We start from the raw sequence: 11986 nt of genomic DNA, 5'->3' as shown, positions 1-11986 counted from the left end.
CGGCCCGTGCCAATGAGTGTAATAATAATGGGGGTATTGAATAAACACTTTATGAATAACCGTTTAAAACTGTCTAGGTTTTGATTTCACACATTTATAAAACTGTTTTTCTATCTAAAGAAATCTAATTCGAGATTTGAGATCCTTGAAATAATAATAACGTCATAATTTACCCAGGGTAGCCACTTCAGTTGAAAACTGTTCTCCCAGCGGGCCCTGCTTAACATGATTATGTTATTATTACCCCGGCTTTAGCACGGCTACCTTGATCGGGCGCTCGAGCATTCGAGAAATTTCTTCCTACCGGGTACCCATTCACTTTACCTGGGTTGAGTGCAGCACAATGTGGGTAAATTTCTTGTTGAAGGAAAACACGCCAGGCTGAAATAAGATAGAGTTTTTTTAAAAATACAACAAAAGTATGTTTGTGAAATCAATGAGTAATCAGACACATTATTTCATTAAACTTCCATGGAAAAAAATTCCAGTAACCGTTAAGAAATGGCAATTTATGGGATCTATATTTCACAACTTAGGCCTACTTTGTTGAGCTGCTCGAGATATCACAGAATGATATCAAAAGTTGAAAATATTATGTTATTATTATTTAATGGATTTTCACGACTGATTGTTTTCTACCTCCTGAAAAACAAATGTGGCATCCGGTTACATTTTCCCCAACTTTCCCTTTAAGGAAACCAGAGGGAAATGAGATGAGGAAAGAGGAGATAGAGCCGGGGCAGGGAGCTAGAGATGATTCTGAATATCAACAGCAATGGCAGTATCTCCAATGCGTCAATAGTGTAATGATGTGGGGCCATGGACCCCCAAAAAAACTTCACTACCAAAAAAATGTTTAAGGGAAAAAGGGGGAAGGGGTTTAAATGTACTATTTTCTTAATATTATGTCAAAATGTATTACAGAATTACATTTTTGTATTGCATATGTAAAAAAAAAAAAGAGGAAAATAATGCCCCATATGCCATGTCTACCCCTAAAATATTTGGTATAACGCGTCTGGAGTACAAAGTGATGATAAAACCGGCGTAATTAGAAATAGAAGAGGATGAGATGGGTCTCCTTGTAGCCAGAGTAAAAGGAGCCTAGTAGTCTGCCGCACAAATCTCTCAATCGTGTTAAAGGGTCTGAATGCGCAGTCTACAATGACTTGTGCATTAAGGGCCAGAAAGTTTTATATGTGCTCATCTTGTGTGAAGACCCACTCGTTGAATAAAGTTTCAATCAGGGTCGGTGTCAGCAGACAATATAGGAGCCTATCTAGGGAAGGAGAGGTGACTTCGTTTTACCCCCCCCCCTATCAAAATACCCTGGCGCTACCCTTGATCTTATTGAGTTCTAATTTCTAAGTGAAAAGTACTAAAAACACCCCACGTGCAAGTATGTTATGTTAAAAAAAAACGCATCTTAAACCCGGGTCTTAAACGGACATAGCACACACACATGTCACTGACATTTAAAATTAGTTTAATAAGTAATGTCTGAACATCTATTGTTGGTTAAATAGCAAGTGGTTATACAATTACTGAAACAATGATAACCTAAGTCTATGTTTCATTTGCTGTTTATTGGTTAAAAATTTTTTTTTATAGCACCCCCGATCGGTGGACCAAAAAGAATGCGTCAAATCTTATTAAGATCGTGCTCGATGGAATTGAATTCGATGAAAATAAATCGGAATTCCCTGTCTGCATAAAAACTTAATGCAGCTCGTTGGGGGGGGGGGGTTACCATTTTCTTTCCACGTACGCCCACTTCCCGCCATTTAACTATTTTAACGAAGAATAATAATAAATCCCTTTTGAAAGCAACAATCCTCTTCGCTCTGATGACGAAGAAGAATAACCGGTGACTATGTTTGAAGTCCCTGGCTGTGCGCTATTCACTTTCTTCTATCTTCTATTGTGTCTATGGAGAATGAATAGATAGATTTACACAAACAGAGAAGTAAAAAAGATACAAGCTCCAATACAGGTCTGTCCGTTTATGTAAACACTTCACAACTCGGAAGTTTTGTCCAGACGTTGAAGTGGATGTTATGATTCAAGTACCACGAGCAAGTTATCAACAAGTTTTGTAGAATGTGAATAATCAAGACGGAATTTAACGATAAATTGGCAGCTCTACGATTCTGAAACTACATTCAAGTGTTCGAAATCTTTCTCAGGATTGAATAAATATAGTGCTTATACATTCATCTACGAAATAAAACTGCTGGCTACAATAGATACACAGCACCATCTTGTCTCTTGCATAACGTATTTGTTTGATTGAATCCAGTATACAGACCGGTAAGTTTACATAGTTCGAATCTTGTATTTGCTTTTTAGTCATCATTAAGAGATAATTATAGCGGAAGGAGTTCCATTTAGTATATCCTATATATCCAGTAATTAACAATATATATACTGGTCTACATGTTATCTCCCTCTCTGTCAGATCAATATTCTGAAATGGTTTCACGCATCTCTGCTTTTCAGACTCAGATTACCGTTTAATAAAGGGTGAAGGGTCAAACGAACGTCAAGGTGTCAAGAGTCTTGACTAAAGAAATTTCTGTGTTTAGGCCAATATACATTTATTTCAAGATAATTTAGAATATGAACCCAATAAAGGTACCAATGCTATATTCACAAGCATCGCTAGATTCGACACACATACGTACATCCTGGCTGTAAAGAACATTAATGCAAAGGCAGGGTCAACTTCTTATTTTATTACATTATTTATAATTCATATTAATATTTCAAGTGTATATACATGACTAAATCAGAATTGTTCCTCACATCATTTCAATGTTGTTTTTGTTTGTTTATTTCGTGTTTTTCTAGTTAATGTCTACTGTAGCCATGTCGTTTGAATGGCAGCCTATAGTGACTGCACAGCCTCGAGGAAGTATTGAGAGGGTCGATACATCACTCACATCCATTGATCAACAGAGCAATGATGTAAATACATATCGTTTGTTTTATTTGTATTTATTTCCACGTAAAACACAATATATATTGAATTTGCTATAGAGACCATTTTAGCGGCACTTTGATATACTCATGCCAAATATTTTGTGGGTCTCTATATTAGGCCTACAATAGATACAAACGTCTAATGTGGTCCAAGGCAACAACATCTCGCGACAAAATTTTTGTTGTAAAAAAAAATAGTGTTTCTTATTACATTTTATCGTCTAGAATTCCCAATATATTTCCTTTTCTAAAAGACAATGACATACATGTCCTAGTGTTTAATTTTTTGAAAGCAAGCCAAATAACACCTGCTTAGGGGAAAGGGGTGATTAGTATAGGGAAAGTCATGAGACACTCATTTTCATCATAGAACAGAACATTATGCATCAAACACCTCCATCATCATCAGGATTATAGTGGGTATCTTCACGAAGAAGGGGGATGCGTCATTCATAAAACATGTTCACCAAAGTTTTAAATTGAATGGCACAATGGCATAATTCAGCACATGCAAACAATTAGCTTCATGAAACTTCAGAATCCCAGTCTGTAAGATGTTGATTATAAGCAAAGCCCGGTGGAATGCATCAGATTTGAACTATTTCATTCTATACAGGCATACGCTCCTATACTCTGCAGGTTCGTTATTCCGAAAGAATATTCTGTAACACGCAACTTATATAAACCAAAGATGTTCGTTAATCCAAACATTTTGCAGCATTGACCCGAAAAGAAGAGGTTTGTTATTCCAAAGTTTCGATTTTTCGTTAACAAAATACTAATGAGGTTCATTAGCTGAGCTACATCTTTGAAATAACCGTTTGCGTAGTAAACCTTCAGAAAATCGAACCTCTCCATTTTTCGGGATATATTTGAACCTTCGGAATATTATAACTTTCGGATTAACGAGCCTTTGAATAACTGAATGTAACCATTTTTTAATATTCTAGATTCCTCTCTATCCGTGGTTATATCCCAATGGCAAGCGTCGATTGTGGTCTACTGGGTTATTCAGCTGCTCTAAAGATGTAAATACCTGTAAGTGATTCGATTATTCGAATATGTATTTGTAAAAGAAAATATTTTTTTTAATAATCGTTTCTTCAAGTATAGTCATAATTTCGGAACTATAAAACTGGGCGTCGCCACATGGGGGGCAGTGAAAACCCGGCCGCTATGATTTTTTTATCAAGTAGTGAACATTGATAGGGGAAATGGGGAACAAAATTATGAAATAAAGTATTTAAAAAACAATAAAATTAGCATGGCCCTAGGAACGATTTGGTATAGGGCCCAAGGGGTGCATATTTTTCTAGAAAGTGTATTGTACGATAGCATAGCACTCGGAAAAAAAAATCTAAGAAACATTCATGATTGTTTTTTATTCACTTATGATTAAACTGTTTATTATGATTTTTCTTGTTTGTTTGTGTTTTCGGGTTTTTTTAAATACAGGTTTAATGGGGACGTTTGTACCATGTCACATGTGTTTCATAGCCTCATCAATGGGTGAAAGTCTGCTAGCAGGGGCGTGTGTTCCATTCTCTAACCTTGTCCTTAGGACATTACTCAGAGGGCGACATAACATTGAGGTGAGTTTAGCCAACTGTTGTTTCATTATTGAAATCATGGAGGGCAGTGAAATGAGCATACACCTTTAGACCTATCAGGGGAACCAGAAATCAAGTGGTGGATAAGGGCAGTGGCGTAACTACGGGGGCATGAGGGGCACGTGCCCCCCCCCCCCCCCCCCCCCCCATCGGCTGACCAAAAAAAACGGGGAAAAGGAGATAAACGTAGTGGGAAAGAGTTATATTGTTATATTATAATTATGTTATGTTACATTGCATAAGAAATATTTTTATCATAACTTTATGAAACATAATTTGCTCAGGGCCTATGTCTTCATTGTTCCTGGAGCTCACATTTTCTGTTTAACGAGATATACAGTGCGTCCCAGAAAAAACGAAACCGAGATTTAGCGATGATTTATCATAACTTAATCACAAATAAAACAGACAAATGACCTATCAATGTAAAGCTTAGAATCTCTTCTTTCATCTGATATTAATTAGATTATTTCTCCTTCACGCATGAGTGAGCAAAAACAATTTGAAGAGGGGATACCAAAAAGTCATTTGGCGGATTGTATCTAGCTTTCAAAAGGAAAACCACATTTTTAAAAAGTTCAATATCTGCTCTTTAATTTGAAACCTCAATTACAGAAAATAACAAAGTTCTGGTTATTTGAAATAAGGCTTGAATTCAATAATTTCATAAAATGAAGAGGTCTTACAGGCTAGCGTTCAAACTCACTCGACACTCCGTTTTGTTTACGATCAGCCATGCATTAAGTCCATGCGATAGCTTCTGTGGGAAACCGGTGAAAACAGTTTATTTAATGAAATTATGGAAATTTAGGCCTTATTTCAAATAACCAGAACTTTGTTATTTCTTGACCATTTTCTGTAATTGAGGTATCAAATTAAAAAGCAGATATTGAACTTTTAAGACATGTGATTTTCTTTTTGAAATTCATATACCCCCCGCCAAGTGAGTTTTTGGCATCCTTTCTTCAAATTGTTTTTGCTCACTCATGCGTGAATGAGGAATAATCTAAATAATATCAAATGAAAGAGGAGATTCTAAGCTTTACATTGGTAGGTCATTTGTCTATTTTATTTTTGATTAAGTTATGATAAATCATTGCTAAATCTCGGTTTCGTTTTTTCTGGGACGCACTGTATAATCCTGTTGTACTAAAACCCCCCCGTTTTCAAGTCAATATACACCAAATATATTTCCTCGCACTTCGAGTTATTATTGTTTTATGTAATGACCTATATGCTTCTTTTTCATGACTTCTTAAAGTGATTGCCCCATGTTAAGGTCTTAATATAAAACATTTCCTGTCCGTGATTACGTTCGCATTCGTGGATTGGTGAGATATGTCTGCTCTCCATGAATTCCTAAAATCAGTCCTTAAAATGTCCTTTTTTCTGATCTAAATATCAGAAATTTTAAGCTCGCGCTCGCATCATTTGGTTAATGAAATACGTATGGTCTTAGTGATTTCCTACAAACAAGCCTTAGAATGCCCCACTTCAGGTCCGAATTATCTAAATTTTCAGCTCGCGCTTCGCGCTCGCAATATTTGTTTAGTGAGATGCGTATGATAATCATGATTACAATAAATACAAAAAGTGTCTCATGTGTTCAGATGTAATTCTAACAACATCAGCAAGCGCTTGGCACTCGCATTACATGACTATGGTGAGATATGTATACTGTTAATGGATTCCTAAAATATAGTCCTTAAAACCTCACTGTTTGGGGTCAATATACAGTGCGTATCAAAAAAAAGTTTACACTTTGAACAAGCCCTGGGAATTAAAAAATATACAACATGTGGGTAATTTTTTCACATATAATCTTGGGTTTGGGTCTCATCTATCCAATGGAAGTAATAGTTTTGACAGAATGTTACACTTGAGTGAGCACTGTCCATTTTTGTAAAGCTCGCAGAAATCTGTTTGCGCAGAAATGCTCATTTTCACGCTGTGTCAAGGGGAAAGGGCGAAATCAAACTTACCCTGCGAAACATTTCTCATACATTTCACTTGCAATTTTAGTCAATTGAAATAAAACGGATACATTCAAGCATTTTGTAACAATTTTGCCACCCAAATTGAAATTTCAACACTTAGTATTAGTAAGCACAACCTTTACCTTTTTTGTGCCAGCTGGATCTGGGGACATAACTGAATCTGAACAAAAGTTTATATCAGACGTCTCAAGCATTTTTTCACTAAGTTTTTATCATTTAAAGTGGGTTTACATTTCATTTTTCATTTAATACTTGTTTCTCCACACCTTTCCCAAGCTTGACAAATGACAATGATTAACAAAATGAAAATCAAGCCTAAGCCATTTCATGTAAATCACAGCTCAGTGTAAAGCAAATATCGTCACGATGGCCTCGGTGTGTGGGGAGTCGGGTGGGGCGCAATGCACTCTTCGAAGTGTTTTGGGCAAGGAGACAAGTTGAAAAAGGTGAAATATATCTTCAAATCAATTTTACTAGCTAAATTCCACATGTTCTTTATGATTAAGGTCTACTTTTATTCGCATAACTATTTCAAAGTTCTGCGCAAATAATTTTTCACTAACTTTCAAAAGTAAGTGGTGCTCACTCAAGCGGAAATATTTTTCGACAGTTATATCGTCATTTGCTTAAATGGATCTGTACCAATGTTAATATGTGCAAAATTTGTCAGGATATTACAAATGTATAATTTTAGAGGATTTTTTCTAAGTGTAAACTTTTTTTTGATACGCACTGTATACACAAATTTCAGCTCGCACTTCGCGCTCGCATTATTTTATCAGTGAGATGCATATCCGTTTAATGGCATTGTCCTTAAAATGTCTATTAGGTCAGTATACCTGGCAACTGAGCGCGCTCACTAAGTGACTCAAAATTTTTGCTTGTGACCCACGGTACGCCACTGGATAAGGGGGACACAATATAAAATTTCCCCTTACTATTTTTGGTCTTTCATGATGGAAAGAAATGCATCATTCAAAATCGAAATAAAACATGTGTATTTTGGACGAGATGACCTTAGTTTTTTGAGACCACCTTTCGTTTTTTTTTGCTTGTCAAATTTATTTTTGTCGAAATGACCTTATACATTTGGGTTGATAACCCTTTTTTTTTTTGGGGGGGGGGGCTTGTCAAATTTATTTTGGCAGAAATGACCTTACATTTGGAGTGGTAACCTTTTTTTTCCTTAATTGTGAAATTTTCCAGCCCCTGGTCCCCCTACCTTTGGGGAGAGATTTCCGCCCTTGCATACCCTCCGCAAAAATGAAGTGAACATATTGAGAAAATAAGATTGAAAAGTGTAGAAAAAAGTTTGGACGCCATGGCATCAAGATGGCGTGGAATGATGATTTTTGTTGTCGAGCGTTGCTTGTAACAGTTTGGGAAGAAAAGGTGAGCCTCATCTTACCTCCTCCTATATGTCCTGTATACTGTCAATCCGGGATCCGCTTCTGCCCAAATCATCATGGCTTTTGATTATTCTAATACAACAACTGGCTACGTAACAGTTTTGATAACCAAATATTTATACTGTACACCATGCAGTGTGTCCATTTTGAAGTAAATTAATTTCCTCAATTCCTGGACGGAAACCCGCGTACTATCTTTGGAAAATTTTCAAAAAAATCCTTGTAATTCCAGGAAATCCGAAAATTAATTGTAAACAGTGATTGAATTTAAAAAAAAAAGTTTATATTATAGCTTTCCAAAATCGATCGCTCGCACTCCGTCCTTACTTTAGTGAGTTTGTCCTCGTATTATGAAGTACGTGAACAACAAAGGCCGAATAAAGGCTTGATTTTTTTGTCACTAGGCCTGAATTACCGTCTGATTTTTTTTTAGAAATCAAACTTAAAGATTCTGGGAAATGCCAGTTTGGGGGGAAATTGGAGATTCAGATTTGGTAATATTTTTTGAGCTGTTAAAACAACACCAAAACTAAATTAACAGCAACACCGTATTGTATAATCCCATTATTAACTTCAGGTTTATCTCTTCATAAGCACATCATAAATAATGATGGTCACCATCACCACGTACCACCGCCACAGGCATCATCGTCATCATCATCATCATCATCATTATCATCACCTGTTGTTGTTTCTTATTGTTTGTATTTGAATTCTGCAGGGTTCTGTAATGAATGACTGTCTTGTAACCACACTGTGTCCATGCTGTGCTCAATGTCAGCTAGCTAGAGAGATCAGGATGATACAGGATGGTGATGCGTTACCATAGCAACCAAACCAATCTTGAAAGTTACCAAAGACCATTTGACATCTGTATTGTTTAATCACTATACTCTACTGTATATTGATATCCTCGATAGGCCTATAGTGTAAACAATAATATGGTCTAGAATGGATCAGATGATCTAATGATGAAATCATGAAAATGAAGTACCCAGACTGATGGTATAGGAGGGTGAAATATTATTCTATGTGTAACTGTTAGGATTCAATAAATTGGCTCACAACTACTTAGTTATTAATATCTAATCATGGATGCTCAGTTTCAATAAGGAGTTGAACGTTGAATTAATTTATAGTCTCAGTAATCGCAGATAGTAAACGAAAATTAATTATCAAATGCCTGCTATTAAGTATTTGCCAACAAAGTAAATATTTCTGTTCCACTTGAGTATTGTTTCTTATTTGTCTTTAACTATTTAAGCTCTTGAATTAGATAGGACATAATATTTGCAATTTGGGTTTCACTCGTGCATGAGCCTTGAAGCTTTGAATAAAGTCCTGTAAAATATCTACACCTACACTGTCCTACAGTATAATATATTTATATGCATTTTGATAAAACAGTTTCTATTGTATTATTTATAAAATGAATGATTAATGAAAATCGACTCGACCATACACTATCAAAACCCTTTGCTGAAATTTGCATACAGATAACATATTTCAAAGGGAGGAGCATACACATAAAAATGGTTGGTTCATTTATATTTATATATTTGTATTTTTCAAGACAGTGTCGAACGGTATACGATTGTGCGGTATGCACTGTATAGGCTTTCGTTTTCATACAATACATTATTTATTTTTAGTTTTATTGTGAATTGAATTTGTCTAAAATTTAGTATTTATATAAATGTCGGTCTAGGGCGTCTTTTTCAGCATAGATTATTATAAAAAAGAATGTCTATATATTCATAGAATGTTTTACCTGCCGTTGGCCCAAAATTCATACCGCCACCCCTCCGTTTGTATTATGTCATTTTATTCTCATAATCATGGTAGTATTGTATATCACATGGAGTATGAAGGGTTATTTATAGTCCGGTATCCATAGAAAAAAAGATGGTATAGTTCAATGGAAACCTTTAACTAAGCATTCTGTTGTCTTTACTCACGTATATAGTCGAGCCGAAATGGGTTGTGGAAATCAACGTTAAATGGGTACTCCGGGCTGAAAATATTTATATCTAAATAAATAGAGTCGAATTCACAAAGCAAAATGCAGAAAATTTCATCAAAATCGGATAATGAAGTTATTGAATTTTGAAATTTAGCAATATTTTGTGAAAATAGTTATATGCACGTCATCATGAATATTCATTAGGTGGACTGGTGATGTCACATCCCGACTTTTCTTTTTCTTATGTTATTACATGAAATCATAATCGTCATGTGTGAATAATGTGTCTCCTTTATAATGAAAAAAGTTGCAGCAATGAATATATATATAATGCATTAAATCAGTTATCAATCCAATCTTTTTAGTTCTTGGTATAATTTTTTTTGGATAAACCCAATTTCATATAATAAAATATAAAAAGAACAAGTGGGGATATGACATCATCAAGTTGCTCATTGAATATCCATGAAGACATACCTAGAACTGTTTCACCGGAATAATGCAAATCTTTAAAATGCCATAACTTTGTTAATCCTAGTCCGATTTTGATCAAATTTTCAGTGTTTTGTTTGTCTGATTTTTCTTTATCTGTTATATCATATTATTCTCAGCCTGGAGCATCCCTTTAAAGGTATAGGAGTGGATCCATTGCAGTGGGTGCACAATTAGGAGGGCCACATGGCATGCATGGTGAGAATGAGTGGGTCCTGGTTTGAATAATTTTGTCCTTGTCACTTTTTCACCGAGAAAATATCCGAATTTGAAGTGATTACCTTTTTTCTCCTTTCACAAAAAATATCTGTGCCCCTTCCAATTAAAAAAATCATGGATCTGCCCCTGGGATAAAGGTGATTTTCTTTAGGTTGTTATTCTTGCCCTTGGTTTGTAAATAATATTATGATGTATTAAATGTGATACATAATCTTAACGAATCTCTGGCTGTATCACTTTGTTTCGTGTGTAATATAACGATTTTATATAATAATCAATGAATGCAAGAAAAGTTGTATTTTCTATTACTTATTTCTGATAAGCTGCATGAAAATGAAGTAATAATAATGGTGTTGAGATATAGAAGTTACAAAGACGAGAGAGTTGGAGAGAGGTAGAGGGAATGAGAGAGCTAGCTTTACCGTTTGATCAACGTTTGAACTTGATTTTCTTTATGATTGTATGACTATTGACCTGAAAAAGTATGGTGGCCCTGAAGGGACATCGCAAATAGACCAAATCGCGAATATTCACGACGAAATTGGCGACGAAATTCACGACGTCGCCAATTTCGTCGTGAATTTGAATATTCACGACGAAATTGGCGACGAAATTCACGACATCGTGAATTTCGTCGCCAATTTCGTCGCGAATTATTCACGACGAACTTCTCGACGTCGTGAATTTCGTCGCCAATTTCGTCGTGAATATTCGCGATTTGGTCTATATTTGCGATGTCCCTTCAGGGCCACCATAAAAAAGGGACATTTTAAACACATTTCATAGTCATGAACAGGATAGTATCTCATTGAACAAATAATTAGAATGGGAACCGAAACCTCATAATTAATTATTATAGTTACTTAATATTGTAATTTTAAGCAGTTCTATTGTTGTTTTCATCTTTTTAATTAAAGAAAAGTATCAAATGCAAGTACAATACAGGAGTAAATAAACATTATTCAACAGTTTACAAAGTATATATATAACACAGTAAATTGGAATTTGCATTATAGTACCAGTTTTTGTCTGGTATACATAGACAAATACAATACCTTATGTATATCTGTATCAAAAAGAGAAAACGTGAAGATGTTATATTTAATGATTTGCTGACAGAGAGTGGGGCCTGAGGTAAAGAAGGGAGGGGGGAGACAAAATGAGGGAAGCATAGGCGGATCCAGGGGAGCCGTAGGAGCCTCCCCCTAACCTAATGGCGGTGCAAAAAAAAAAAAAGACAGAAAAAATGGGAAGGGAAAAAGAGAAGAAAAATAAGTAGAAGAGGAGTCAGCGCTTAAACAGGTCCATTTCAAA

General features: G+C 35.4%; 1 protein-coding gene across 1 annotated transcript; it reads left to right on the top strand.

Moving 5' to 3' along the window:
* The first annotated feature begins 1772 nt into the window (after positions 1-1772).
* LOC129255068 (cornifelin homolog B-like) lies at positions 1773-10889 on the top strand. Its single transcript, XM_054893625.2, has 5 exons — positions 1773-2310; positions 2851-2967; positions 3933-4020; positions 4438-4574; positions 8720-10889. Exons 2-5 carry the CDS (start codon positions 2854-2856, stop codon positions 8825-8827), a joined length of 447 nt encoding a protein of 148 aa, XP_054749600.1. The 5' UTR covers positions 1773-2310; positions 2851-2853; the 3' UTR covers positions 8828-10889.
* The last annotated feature ends 1097 nt before the right edge of the window (positions 10890-11986 follow it).

This window comes from Lytechinus pictus, chromosome 2 (assembly GCF_037042905.1).
Source record: "Lytechinus pictus isolate F3 Inbred chromosome 2, Lp3.0, whole genome shotgun sequence".
Classification (NCBI taxonomy): Eukaryota; Metazoa; Echinodermata; class Echinoidea; order Temnopleuroida; family Toxopneustidae; genus Lytechinus; species Lytechinus pictus.
The sequence above is the reverse complement of the archived record's forward strand: the minus strand, read 5'-3'. Positions and strand labels throughout refer to the sequence as shown.